This window comes from Epargyreus clarus, unplaced genomic scaffold (assembly GCF_041222505.1).
Source record: "Epargyreus clarus isolate Ecla_fem2 unplaced genomic scaffold, WU_Ecla_fem_2.2 ptg000015l, whole genome shotgun sequence".
In the NCBI taxonomy this organism is placed as follows: Eukaryota; Metazoa; Arthropoda; class Insecta; order Lepidoptera; family Hesperiidae; genus Epargyreus; species Epargyreus clarus.
In genome coordinates, this window is record NW_027332223.1 from 14,354,866 (window position 1) to 14,370,332 (window position 15,467).

Here is a 15,467-nt window from a genome sequence, read left to right on the forward strand (position 1 = left end):
TACATCAGCTCGACATCACAACAACTGGATATGCTATTAATATAATATGAAGTATTTATACTGTCTTCGGAGGAAACATCAACCACAAACTGGTATAATTTCCTTTGTGACATTTAAAGTTCTCTAGTCCGCCCATGGCCATGGATTAATCGTTTTGATGTTGGTATGTAAAATTTAGCAAATTAGGCTATTAACACTTTGATTGCTTATAAAGTGTAATTAATGTGCAAGATAAGATTTGTCGGTGTATATTATATTTTTGTAGCATACAAGCGGTAGTGCTTTATTTTCCTCACCTCTTAATTTTTATATAATGTAAATAAAAATGGCACTAATAATTATAATTTTATATGATATTTTTTACAATTGACCTTAAAGATATTGAATACACGTAAATCTGTATAACTGAGATATGTTTTTGTACAATTTATTTACAGCAAACGATCATGTAATCCACCTGTTGGTCAGTGGCCACTGTCGCCCATTGACATCTATGATCAACCCCAATTAATATTACCCCAAATAAGATTAGAGTCCTACTCGAGGCCACAGATGTGGCTACCCTTGAGGGCTAAGTTGGAAGGCCTTGGGTAGTTCGTCTTCTTTACTACACCCTTCAAAGCAAAACATAGCAACGCACCACTGCTGTTCAGCGCACCACTGCTGTTATAACTCAAAAGTAGAAATTGCGGTAGTACCTCCAAACTCGAACCAATAAGGAATACCTTCGATTCACACGAGTATGAATCAAATTAACGGAAGACAGCAATCTGAATTACTTATCAATTTTATTGGCAATTTCCGTAAAGACCGTTCGATTTAAAATAGATATGAGTAGGTACAGTTGAGGAAAAATCTTGACAGATACAAAGTTGTAGTCAATTGTTCACATAGCGATGATTTGGCTATATTTAGTCAAATATAGCCAAATCATCGCTGAATTAATTATGTACGAACAGGAAATAAAGCAGTAAAATATAGCTTTTTGTTATTATTTTTATTTGATAATTTTATTTCGATCTCATATTTTTAAATATTGTTAAATATAATTTGTGTCTGGTGTCTGGAACCGATTACTCTATTAACGTTTAATCAAATTAGTTATACTCGTATATATATTTATGTAGGTCTCCTATCAGAGTCAAAGAGGTAAGCCATAGTGGGCACGCAACACAAATCTTTGAGATCTTTTTAAAGAACTCTCAGGCACGGTGTCCTCACAGTTATTGCAAAGAATAATTAATTTCTAATACGCACATAACTTTGAAAAATCAAAACAGTGTGGCAGGAATTCGTACCCCCCGACTGTGACTTCACTACTAAGTTATCACTACTTACACGTACTTAATCTTACCCGTATGAATCTGTATCGTATTTACAATGTTCCAAGTTAGTTTCCCCGGCTATCCTTGCTAAGTGCCAATGGTTGAATCAGTCCGCACTCGTCGACCTCGCGCTTATTTTCTTGATACAACATTATACTCCATTTATTCATTTTTATAGAATTTTATTAGAAGATATTTACATAATATTTCCTTTCCGTCAACTCGTTTTTTTATTTGTCAATATTTTTGACTCACTTCCGAAAACGTTATCAATTTATCATGTCTCTTATATTAGATGAGCAAGTATATTTTTTTTATTTATGACTTAGCTATTCTGACCTATCCCTTTGAAGTTTGATTTATACAATATAGGCCTCCCAAGGAAAGTGGAAAAGGAATTACATTAATCATCCTCCTTAGTAACTTACCTGTGCATTAAATAAATAGTTTCTTTGGTAAACGCACGAATTTGTAAAAAATAGTGGTAGGTTGTAGGTACGCTGGTTTCCGCACAATATCTTTCCTTCGATAATTAATTTCTACTACGCACATAACTTTGAAATATCAGAAGAGCGTGTTTGATTTGTACCTTGGACTGTTACTGGAATGTCGTAAGTGTCAATATCGTATTAGTGTACAGTCTGACTCCGACTCATCCTCATCGTATCTCCAGTCACGTCCAGCAGAGTAATGTTACACGGTTACACATGAAGCTATTATCAAAACTAACACGTTACTTTTGTTCAACATACAAAAAGCTTCTGAGAAGTTGTCATTGTCATAATTGTTGTGGTTTTCCTAAAGAAATTCTATAAGGAGACTGGTTGCGATATTTACTTTTACAAGCTATTAAGGACCTACATTCAGGGCAGTTACAACTTTTTAGGAAGTCTCCGAAATTCTTAGTCGCTTAATACATAACCCACGTGCAAAGAGTTGAAATAATTTTAGAATACCAAGCGACAGCTTGTTGTATAGGCACGAGTCTATAAACATTCTTCCATTATTCTTCGACATTCTTCATAAGACAGTCTCCACAACAGGGGAAGGCTTGAAGCTTATTCCACCACACTGTTCCACTACTCCTTTACTATCTTCGAGTGGATTTTTTTGAATAGGCCATCAGACCTCCGAGGATTTCGTTGTCGTTACCGTCAACCCGTTACCGTCCCACTGCTGGGCAAGAGTCTCAAACTGTAAGGAGCTTAGATCATAACTTGGAAAACTAGAAGTGCATGCCTACGATTCAAACCTCGATCTTTACGATTGAGAGGGCAAGTTTTAAACCACTAGGCTATCACTACCTACGATTTGATTTACCGACTGTTTTCAAAATTTTGCCATTAACGATCACCTTTCAAACCCTAGCCGCGCCCTATGTCACTTAGCTTAGTAGAATAGTAATCTACACAAACTGCGCGAATGTGCGTTTACGCAAGTACTTTAATATTTCTTAATTAGCATCAATTTGAAGTCGGACCTTAGGTGTGATTAAAATTCATACGGCTAAGCTATGCTGTATTGAATACTATTTTTGGCAGCAAAGTCAGCATACATTACGTGACATGACAACAAATGTATGAAATCCAAAAAAACTTTTTTAACTTTTAAATGAACTCCTTTTTTGGAGGCACGACACGAGTACAATGATATCTCAATCTTAATGCCTGTTTAGTTTTTATAAGATCCCTTACTGAGTGGGTTTTATAGGTTTCTTTAATATGTCTAGAGCTTGAAATAATTTCTTTGCGAAAACATGTCGCTCTATTTATGGTGACGTGATATTCATGCTGAATTTATTATAGTACTTAATTGTGACATTTTTGATTTGTGATTACAGTGTAGTTTAAAAGTCTTTCTCTTAAATATAGTTAAGGAAGCACTCACGCAATGCGCTAAGTGACTGAAGGTACCAGTTTCGATACCGGTGCAAACATCTTTTTCTTGTCTTGCTCTTTTACAATTATTTTTGAGTGGATTAGAATGTACATTAAACTAAGAAACACATTAAAAAAAATGCATAAAAAATGTGTATCTCCTACGCAATGAAGCCTGAAAGAGCAGATATAGGAAGACAAGAGTACATTTTTTTGCTTAGTAATGTGTATTTCTTTAAAAGCATTTTCGTCTAGTCTAGTTATTTAAAGCCAAGCCCATCCACCCATCTGTTTATATTTTTATCGTTGTATAGTTTCATTGCAATTATATTTAGACCATCAAATCAAATCACAGTAATCAATCCAGAACACAAATTTCCACAAACAATTTGGCAAACCATTAAACCTCAATGCCACACATCAACCACCTTAATAAATTCCCACACGGAACCTCACATTTTTCGCAACCCATCTGATCAGTGTAGATAAATCTATCAATTTCTTCAAGTGCTACAGTTAACGGCCTTGCGTTTCCGGATCCACCGTACCATAATGACTCGTACACGCATTTTTAAAGAGCAACGGGTGTCGCCACACCCACTCAACCTGTATAAAAACTGTACGCGACGCGATTCTGCACTCATTCAAAGAGATCCTCTTGACTAAGCAGCAATGGCATCTAAGGTGATTATTAGTGATGTGTAGTGTTTGTAGCTACCGAACCACGGGAGTACAGTAGTGGTACGGTGGTTAATTCGCCATAGTGGTGACCTAGTGTGAATTTTTCTCTCTAATTTTAACGAGTATCCTTAAGTAATTTTAATATTGCGAATTCGATATCCTTAACGTAATCAAAAAGTTTAACGAATACGTCATATTACAATATCGATGTGTGATTTTAATTTTTAATTTCCTTATAAAATTCTTTAAATTTTAATTTGCTTTATTATATTAAAAAATAATCATAATTAAACTCGGCTTAAGTATAATTATTAGTGTTTCCACTGTCTATCTTTTTTCAACGTTTTAGATTTAAAACTATTCTTAATTTCTCAAAAATAACATCATAATGTTAAAACTTTGCAAATAGTTACATCTTAACGTTTTTTTCCAGTTGATCGTATTCCTCGCTCTCGTCGCCGCGGCCCACTGCTCAGTGGTGCCAGTAGCGCATGCCGACAACGACTACACGAGCTTCGCGTACGACGTGGCCGACCCCAACACCGGCGACTACAAGAGCCAGGTGGAGACCCGCGTCGGTGGTGTCGTGCGTGGCCAGTACTCCCTCCTTGACGCTGACGGCACCAAGCGCACCGTCGACTACGCCGCCGATGACGTGAACGGTTTCAACGCGGTCGTGCGCAAGGACCCCGTGGCTGTAGCCGCCGCTCCCGCCGTAGTTGCCGCCGCCCCTGCGGTCGTCGCTGCCCGCACCTACGCCGCGCCTACAGTGGTCGCCTCTGCCCCCGCGGTTGTTGCTGCCCGCACCGTTTCCGCTAACACTGTGGTTGCCTCTTCTCCTGCTGTGTACGCCGCCCGCGCTTACGCTCCTACAGTAGTCTCCTCATCTCCCACTGTGTACGCCGCGCACTCCTACGCCCCCACGGTGGTTGCCTCCGCTCCCGCTGTGTACGCCGCCCGTACCTACGCTCCCAGTGTGTACGCCGCCCGAACCTATGCTCCCAGTGTCTACGCCGCCTCTACCCCAGTAGTTGCTGCCCGCTCCTATGCCGCTCCCGTCTACACTACCGGCCACTCAGTGGTCGCTCCTAGTGTGTACGCGCGCTCTTACGCCACTCCGTACTACACCTCCTCTCCATACACCTACTCCGCCTACTCCGCTCCCGTCTCTTACTGGTAAACGCTATAAACCCTAGGTTAGTCATAAGGATCTACGAAATGTTCGACTTCTTACCTTGTAAATATTGTTGATTTGTACATATGCATATGTATTAAATTAAATACGATTATTAAACTTACCCCAAATGTTTTTTTTACCATATTATAATAATATATATAATAAAACTACAGTACTAAAGACTGCACCAGAGCGATTACATAAAATATAGTACGCAATAACACACGAGAAATAAATAACTAGTATAATTTCTTATAATGTAATATTATTCTATAGGCTACACAAGTATAACTTAATTAAATGTAGATGGCATCTCTACGAAAATAATGAGCGGTAGTCTCGAACATACATTAAATGTTGAATTAAAATACGATGATGAATGAATGGGTCCGTAACACAGCTGCGCTATATTTTTTGTGAGTACACATTTTAAATCAATACTTTGAAAATAGTTCACAATAACTGCGCATACCTATAACTAAGCTACTGCATCAAAATAACCAAACTAAGTATCCAAATGAGCAGACGTGTACGAGTCATTACCATGAGCTTTTATGTATGTATTATGTAGGTATTTAAAGCGAATGTCTATTTTTAAAGTAATCCCGTCAACCTTATTATAAATGCCTATTGCCTCCCATAAATTCTTATAATCACTTCATATAGATTTGGAATCATACCTGAAGATGACCACAGATGCGCTGCTAACCTGGGGATATGGTAGAAATGCCTCGTAAAATACCTATCCCAACCATCTTTTCTTCTTCTATCTTCTTCTTTTATCTTTGAACCAGTATAAAGCAGCGTATAACATTACTGTTATAAGGCAGAAATAGGCATGACGATGAAGCAGTGGTCGAATAAATAAAGATTCTATCAACTCTTAATTTCATGCCGCATGGTCTTTATGCATGTGAAATTAATTAGTAATATCCTGTAAATTTAAATTTGCCAGTCTTGTTTTTGTAGCCTCTTCATTTATTTTACCTTGCAATGTTTATTACAACATTTTCAACTCTATTTTTGTCGACCGGCGTCGCGGAGCAGTCACCATACCGGCCTTACGCGCAAAGTGTTTCAAGTTCGATCCCCGGCTAGACAGATATCTGAATAATGAATTTAGATACCCGTTCTGAGTCTCGGAGTTTTTGTATTCATCTTTGTGTTGTTTGTGTTGTGTTGTGTCGTCTTATGAGTTGGTGTTGGAGCATCCTTTTAAGTAAATATAATACCTGTGCCAGGATGCCCCGCTCTTCCTTATCTCACTTACTATTACAATTTGCTTTTATAAACAGAATATTAGTTTTAGTTTAGTTAATACTGAATTTAACTTAACATTTCTAATATTACGCGTGTGTGTATGCACTTGTGTGTGTATACGAATGTGTGTGTGTGAATGTGTGCGTGTGAATGTGTGTGTGTGTTTGTGCATGCGTCGGTGTGCGTGCGTGTATGAATGTGTGTATGCGTGTGTGTGTAATTTAGTTTGCATGTACGTGACTAATCATGACATCACATTTAACAGGGCTTCAATTTCACTATAGTGAAGTTTAGTTAGCTAATCAACCACAGTTTTCTTGATGTTCCGTTTACGCATAGTAATCATGTTTAATATATTGTTCACTTTATTGTATACCAGTACAGATTGTTTCATATATTGATGACTAGCAAACTAAGTTTTAACACCAGCTGAATGAATTTTTAATCTTCTCATATTCTTATTTGAATCAAATATTGAGTTTTTATGTTTTTCTAATATTATGTGTAGTATATATAACTTTGTCACACTCAGTAGTTGACTAATTTGGTATAATTCTTGTGTCGGAAATCTGTAGGGTTTACTATACATGACTTTTATAAACGATCGTTGGGCTCGTTCAAGCTCAAGAAACTTCATTTTAGAGGTTTCACCCCACACTGGGATGCAGTACCTATGACAATATTGACTGCGCAAGAGCAATACACTTGATTTAAAATTTTATTTGATGCCACGTATCTAAGGTATTTGAACATCGAAATTATTTTACGAATTCTACCAGTTGTTACTTCCAGATGAGTGTGCCAGGAAAGTCTTTGATCGATCATGATACCCAAATACTTGATAGAATCTACTTTTCCGATTACAGGACAAGTGCAAAGTGCAAAGTGCAAGTGCAGTTGTTTTCCTGTGGGTCACAAGTGTGAATTTTAAGTTTCTACTCTTAGGTTGTTACGTTTGTTGATAGAAAAACATATGTAGTTAGCCTTGGTAGGATTAAGTGACAGTAAATTTTGCTTAAGCCTCTCTGGATAGGATATCTCTTTTTTTTTTTACTTATTCCTTTAACCTCCGTCGTGGTCTTCATCAAGCCTCTATTGTCCAACTACTGGGCACTGGTCTCTCCTCAGAGAGAAATGGGCTACATTCACCGGGCTGGCCAAGTGCGATTTGATAGTTTTCAAACACCTTTCGAAATTATTTTTAAGGAACTCTCAGGCGTGTAAATTGCCTCATCATATTTTCAATCAACATTAATGCAAGTGATTATTAATTTACACAAGTAACTTTAAAAAATCAGAAGTTAACCTTCACTGGAAGTGGTAATTAATTTCAAAAATCCAATGTGAATATTTTATTTTATTTCTAACTACTCATTATATTTAATCTAAGACAGGCGTGCAGTAGTAACCAACTTCAACTCCGAAGAATTCTAGCTCAAATAGAGTTTTACTGAATTAAGACTTCTCTGTATTGATTCTAAATCTTCTTGTATTTCTGTTACAACCACAATACACAGAAAACACTATAAATATAACATTATTTCGTGTTTTTGTTTTATGGGTAGTATGAACTCTATCTAGTCGAAGTGCAATGACAATACCCTCCTAGGCTCCCACCTATCTTTTTTACATAATAAATTTTGGTTTTCAAACCTTTTTGAGTAACCAGTTCAGATAAGTTAATATTATGTAAATTCCTTGCTAGTTTACTGCTTTCATTAAAGGGTGAAATTAAATGATACAGGACAAAATCGGAAGTAAAGTGAAGTGGAATAAAACTAAGTCATTAATGTAGTTTCATTTGTAATTTATAAATACATATTTACAATGGTGCACTTCGGGAATATTTTTGTTCGTTGTATAAGAAAATTACCAGACAAGACCAGTGTGGTAGGGAGCAGAGTAGTAAGAAGGAGCAAGGACGGAGCCAGTGGAGTAGACGGTAGGAGCGTAGGCGCGAGAGAAGACAGCTGGGGCGCCGGCAGCGTACACAGAGGGAGCAGCGACCGCGCCGGTGGCGTACACAGCAGGAGCGGCGAGCGTGCGGGCGGCGACGACAGCAGGGGCGGAGGCAACCACAGCAGGAGCAGAGGCGACCACGGCGGGAGCAGCGGCTACTACAGCAGGGTCTTTACGCACAACCGCGTTGAAACCGTTTACGTCATCAGCAGCGTAGTCGACAGTGCGCTTGGTGCCGTCAGATTCAAGAAGGGAGTATTGGCCTTGGACGACGCCTCCAGAGCGTGTCTCCACCTGGCTCTTGTAGTCGCCGGTGTTGGGGTCGGCCACGTCGTACGCGAAGCTCGAGTAGTCGGCGCCTGTTCGCACTACCGGCACCACTGAGCAGTGGGCCACGGCGGCAAGAGCGAGGAATACAACAAACTGTAAAAAAATAAAGATATTTAAACTTTAGTCACATCAAAATATATTTGGACCATTCTAAAGTTTAAGTATAAGTATCAAATTAACTAAAATTTTCAAGCGACGCACAATTTTTTTGTTAAATATTTAAACATTTACTATCATAGAATCAAAGGGTAAACTAGCAACACAGTTTTACCCCAAACCTTATGAAGATTGGTTCTGAAGAAAAGTTTGTCCTAATAAGGAACCTGTTACAACCCTAGTAAAATGTAAAAGGAAGCTTACCAGAAAATTGCGCTTTTAACTAAAACTACAAAAGCCAACATCAAGAAACTTAATTAAAAATTAAGGAGGAATTAACCAAAGGTTCGAAAATATTCTAAAATTAGTCCACCTACCTTAGCTGCCATTGCTTTGTTTAAGATAATCACTCAATGAATGAATGCCCACTAGAGATGCTGCGAGCTTATATACTCCTCCGCCACATAGCGGTCACTTGACGAACTTGAAAATGGGTCGGAGTCAGTCCATTGTGTCGAGATTAATAGCGAGCAGTGAAATTATTAGTGATGTGCCGCATTCCAGAAGCTCTCCTGATGTTTACGCTTCAACTGCATTTAACATTTAAAGAGGCATATTATTTGTAATGGCCTTTGACGACGACCGACGAGTTATCTGGTCATTCTTACGGTTAAGGAAAGGATGTAAGACATTTTTATGGTTACAGTAAGTAGTTCATTATTTAAAGAATACTTTTCTATACTAACTTGAAGTCTCCTGTCTGATATCTTCAAGTCGTTATTATTCATTTACCTACATATTTAATAATTATTTCAATATGATTGTAGCCTTTTTATGTTTGCCTTTAATGCAATGTTAATAATCTCTTGTAAATGAAGTTATAACATTGATCAGAATCAATATTTAGTTGGTTATACAATATTTGGCAAATAAAATATTTTAAAGGTCTAGGTAGATTAGAATTTAATTAAAATATTGTACATTTTTAATTTTACTTTAAAATTAACATTTCATTGTTTTAAGTGCATTATTTTGACGGGCGGTGAATTCCGAATAATTTGAAGATTGACATAAGTTGACATTTCATCAGTTAAAACAAAGCAAACTATATCCTTTTAATTAGCATACAATAGCATATTATCGATATTTATGACGTTAACAAAGTTTAAAATATTGAATATAATAATTTTGATATTGAGATTACCCCACGCTTTCTGCAAATGCAATTTGACTTATTGATTGACACTAAATATATTAAATAGGTACCTAAACACATTGTTTATATTCATAAAAAATTGGAAAGAACCGTTTACAGCAGTACTATTATTATTTTTTGCTATTTAGTAAAAACTGTGAATATAAAAAATAGATATACCCACCTAAGTGAGCAGAAAGAAGTTCGAAAGGTTTCTAAACATAATTAATACCGTCCGCTTTAAATACCCATTTTATAACTATTATTAACCGTCTTCATATATTAAGAATAACTTTTAAATGACGGAGATTCACGTGGAAAGTACTTATCGAGATTTAACATTTATCGATATCGACAGATAATCGATTATGTATTGCAAAGCGTCCTTCACTTGTTCCTTAAAACTATCTGTCATCTAACTTCAAGTTACTAAAATGTATTTTTTCCTTAATGATTATTTATAACATAATGTATGTACGGTATTTCAAAGCTCTTTATACGTCCAATGTAATAAATCCTCAACCCGTTTGGTAAAATGCTAACAAAAAACAGTATCAAATGGTAACGAGTGGCTAAGTACCTGCTCTGATTTATTATTATCAGTCTCACGACAACTAGGAGTTAATTCATACTAATATTAAAAATAGAACACTCACTCGTCTGTTTGTTAGGTTTCCACGGTAAACCACTGATTTAAAATGATTTAAAATTTTGTAAAGATAAATTTTAACCTATTTCTAACATGAAGTAGTTCGTTGTGTCTGTGGAAGAGTATGGAACTATGGATGCTGATTGACTTACATATAAGGGGGCCATCTTAGTCCTCAGGATTGGCAACGCTTCTCGATTCGACCAGAATGGAGTTCGTTACTGATGTCAGATGGACTTCATGCTCGTTCGCTACTTCAAAGGTATAGAAAAAATCTAGCTTTAATGAGAAATGACACAATCTTATGTTTCGAAAATCAACTAGCAGATTAGATATGTCAAATATTGCGTTAAAGGTTGTGAGTAAGGTTACAGTTATTCTTAATGTAATAAATATGAATCTTGTTCTCCATAAAATTACTGGAAAGTAAAAACTTTTTTTGAAAGTGGTAGAACCGATTTATAGTTCGACTCTGGCGACACCATCGCCACACCTATTTCTGTCTAATAACAGCAGTGTTAGGCGCTGCTGTGTTCCGTTTTGAAGGGTGTGGTAAGAGAGACATACTTTTCCAATGTGTTTCAGCTTAGTCCTCGGAGGCCGACCTCAGGTAGGAATATCTAGTCCTATCTGGGGTTGATCACAAATGTCCATGGGCGGCAGTAGCCACTTACCATCAGGTGGACTGCATGCTCGTCTGCTACTCCTATATTATAAAAAAAAAAACTTAATAAAAATTAACAACGAAAATTCATCTCTTTAGGTTCACGCGGATGAAGCCGCGGGTACAACTAGTGTTGTATAAATGTCATCAAACATGTTTGCACTTATAGATCGCGGCCTTTCTACATAGTTCCAAAGTTTAGTTGATTGACAGACAGTTTACGTCACTTTTTTTTTTATAATTGAAACGAACAAGCTGTTTAAACAAATTAAAGTAATGGATTAAAGCCTTCAATTAGATTTAAATAAGATCAATCAAAATATGATCATATATGTTTTCTAGATATGTTTAAGCCAGAGTCCACCACACCGACCAAATTTAGGTTAGTGGAGACAATGATAGAGAACATCGTGGAAAAATCACTCTATTATATCAAAAATAAATATGAAGAAAACTCAAAGCTATCGAGTTATAATAAAAGGTTAGATAAAAGGTCAAAGGTGCCTTGGATTTGAGACTATCCATATAAACTATCGTAAACAGTTACGCCTGGAATAACAACAAGTATATAATTTTATCAGCACATAAGTATATATTCCACAGTAGAAGTCAGTCATCTGGGATCACCCCGTGATTTATATAACATCTTATCATACTCTTCATGGGACAGAAGTAGTTGTGAATTGACTTTGAAGTTTACTTTCCATCTATCATCTTTTACGTACAAACACCTTCTAAGTATAGCGTAAATATTATCATATTACTGCATTTTATTACTCAAACGATAGGGCTGGACCTAGGTCAATGTGCGCTGATTTAGAGTGCAAAAGTATTGCATCAGACTCAAACATTTGTATCGAAATTGCATCAGCTGCGTCCCTCACCTTGCGTTGCGAACTGACGTAGGAACTGAAAGTTCTTATGACAGATATTATAAACTGGGCAATTTGGTAATAAGTAAACAATGCTTTGTCTACCAATTCGCACCTGGCCAGCGCAGTGGACTATAGTCTAATCTAAGCATTCTGAGAGGAGACCCATGCCCAGCTGTGAGACATTAATGGGTTGATGATGAAGCAATGCGTTCTAAAAGTCGTAAATCCTGATAACGATTACCTGACGTGATTGCAGTAGTGTACTCACTTATATTTCGTCTGTACTTACGGTCCAGACTTGGCCAAATTCGAATTTCGAACATCAATTGTCCATCGAATACAGAGCTGTCACCGCAAAGCGCGAATGGCGCGAACTTGTCATTGTGTGTGTAGCTCGCCGCAATTTACAATTTTGAAAAAAATCTTTTGCTAAAATTATAATAGTAAAGTGAAAATAAATAAACAAATCAGTGTTCCAATATATCAGTTATCGTTTAAATAATTAATTACTCGTATTAATGAGGACATACGAGTAGATATACCGATCATTTCCAATGCCGGTAATACCGAAAACGCATCGTCAAATTCAAATTCATCTACTTACGTCTTCTCCTGAGAGTGAGAGACCTTCTTACAAAAGTAAGCATCACCAAGAAGCCAATCCAAGGATCGATGCTTAATAACTCAGGTGGGCCACTTTTCCAATTTATGCATGCAAAATCTTGGCGGTTCGTACCAGGTTGAATTTCTAAAACGTAATCTCCTACCTAATAACACAAATGAAATTTCTACAAGTTTTATTGCAAATCCTAATGAAGACAGGAGGATACTGGATTTAGGTATAATCGAGACAGATTTTAAAAAGTTAAAACTAATCAAGACTGCTTCGCTTCATAAAGTCCTGATAAAGTAAGTTAAAGGATAAGCTTATTAAAAAAATAAAACACTTCGAAGATCCTCTCTGGACATTCCAAGGCTTTACAGTGCTTTAATGTGTTATAAATATATTCAAAATATTTAATTATAGTATTATTTTTATTCATTATTTTGTGTCATTTCCATGATGTGTTACTTTTATAATAATAAGTTCCCATTTATATAGTCACTGGCTGGTGGCTGGTACGATTGAATGAGTTAGCACAAAAAAGAAAAAGAACACTCTTGACGTTTGAGTTGTATTTTGCGCGGGAATATTAAAAGTTGTAAATTGATCAAAGAAAAATTTTTTCTACGACTATTAGCTACAACATCAGCTTTTGTATTTGTTGAATTATGTCATCTCAATAAATAAAGAGATTTCTTAGCCGGAACTGAGGCTGTTGTAGTCGCATTGTTAAAAGCTGTATTGGAACAGAGATCTTTTACGTTAGAGGTTTTCCAGTCTCCTCAAGAACTAGGTGTTCAAAGTATTTTTAATAAAATTTCTACCAATTTTGACGGTAACCCGGAGATTTATAAAAAAATAGAAGAAACTCGTCAACTTATCTGTGGTAAGAGAGTTTATTATCGTTTCATTGTAGTGTAAAACAGTTAAGCTTAAGCTTAATAAGCTTGCAGTCCATCAAATAGATAACTAGGTATTTCGTCGTCAGGACTCCGGTTGCGTTCCTTTGGAGATCCCGGAGCCCTCTACGCAGCGCTGAGGACGGCCACCGGGGGGGTTTTAGTGCGGTAAAAATCCCACATAACCCGGCGTCGCTCCCACGTTGTCGGGTACCTTTTGAAGGTTTCCCCCTCGTAAACAAAAAAAAAATAAATAAAAGATATTTCGTCGTTCCTCCACCTCACAACCTTCAAACCAGCTTAAAGTAAATAAACATTCTTAATGTTATTACCAGTAACGTAAACACAACAAACGTTATATTTAAATAATTTACTACTTTCTATAATTTTGCACGCTATCTTAGTGTGATATTAAAATGTAGGCATCGCCGCGGGCGAAATGAGGCGATAACAAAAAATACAAGGTAGACAACAAGCCGGTATAAGGTTTGATTCCGTGTTTTTTGCATATCTAACTTTAGATTACGGGACATTTAAATAAAACAACATGTACATATTTTAGCAACATTTTTTTATTAATTTAAGAATTCCACAGTGGAACAAATTTTCTTCCATATAATATCTATACCTAAGTCAGATTGTAGGTACATGGTAGGGGAGTCATAGTTTATTTATAGAACTATTTATATATTAGTGCACACGGAAATTTACCTGTATCAAAGATTAAAAACACATTAACTTAGTTATATCGGACATACGCGATGTTGTATGGTTACTTGACATAAATGTAACATATATACTGACGGACAACTAGACATAAGTTATTATAGTTAGCACTTAATATGTGTACTTGAAGCTAGGAGTGGTGACAATATATACAACAACATACACAAAACATTTATTTTATATTATGAAAATTACTATATATTAAACACATCTAGTACCGACTGAGATATCAATATTTAAACTTATTTTATAAATTTTATGATGAACCATCTTGAAAAATACAATTACCTACTTTAATAACTTTTAAGTTAGTGATACATCTTGTCTGTGGATATCTCGTTTATTCGATCAGCTAAATATATTTAACACGAATAAATTGATACACTATTAAGATTTATATCGGTTAACCTATTTTTAATGAACGCTAAACATATGAATAGAGTTCATCATCAACATTTCCTGTACAAGTAACCATCACAATACAGATATATAAACACCACGTATGCCCAAGCCTGGGATAGTGAACGAAATGCTAAACACAGAACATTTAGTCAGAGCCCTTAGAATAGCGATAAACTATACTAAGTCACTCCGATACATCAACTTATCATACACATAATGTTGCCCGATTCAAAGCAAACATAACATTTACGCACTACATTTCCACATTAAACTAACAAAAATCGCGTATGTTACCACACTAAAAAATTCGCTAGAACGAGGTAAATTATCAATGTTACCATATACAATAAATTAATTTGCTAAGTTAACGAGCCGCGCGTCACTCGTAGTAAATTCGTATGAGCCTTCGAAATTTGAATTCCGGGCCGGTATCGGAGTACCCGCGACTCGGTACTAACACAAAGCGCACTGGTCATACCATTTGCCAAACAGGTTACACAAATCTGTCGTATGCCAATTTATTTGTACATTATGTACATTCAACCCGCGTCACTCACTCGCCGCACCGCCCACTACTTTATCCTATACCGTATAGTACAAAAAATGAAATCAACTAATAAATATCTAATGTAAAATCACAAGTAGTGCTATTCTTACTGTTAAGGAATTTATATTTTTTCCATATATATAAAAAAGTCGCTTAAAAAAATCACAGACAATCACTTTCCCATTTACAGACACATACCAC

At 36.3% G+C, this 15,467-nt stretch overlaps 2 protein-coding genes across 2 annotated transcripts; one reads left to right on the forward strand and one right to left on the reverse strand.

Annotated features, from left to right (window-relative positions):
• Positions 1–3,814: 3,814 nt before the first annotated feature.
• LOC140748243 (uncharacterized) lies at positions 3,815–5,181 on the forward strand. Its single transcript, XM_073081012.1, has 2 exons — positions 3,815–3,886; positions 4,317–5,181. The coding sequence occupies exons 1-2, from the start codon at positions 3,875–3,877 to the stop codon at positions 5,061–5,063; spliced, it is 759 nt and encodes a 252-aa protein (XP_072937113.1). The 5' UTR covers positions 3,815–3,874; the 3' UTR covers positions 5,064–5,181.
• Positions 5,182–8,106: 2,925 nt separating this feature from the next.
• LOC140748245 (pupal cuticle protein Edg-84A-like) lies at positions 8,107–9,232 on the reverse strand. Its single transcript, XM_073081015.1, has 2 exons — positions 9,083–9,232; positions 8,107–8,702 (listed from the first exon to the last, which is right to left on the reverse strand). The coding sequence occupies exons 1-2, from the start codon at positions 9,092–9,094 to the stop codon at positions 8,190–8,192; spliced, it is 525 nt and encodes a 174-aa protein (XP_072937116.1). The 5' UTR covers positions 9,095–9,232; the 3' UTR covers positions 8,107–8,189.
• Positions 9,233–15,467: the final 6,235 nt, after the last annotated feature.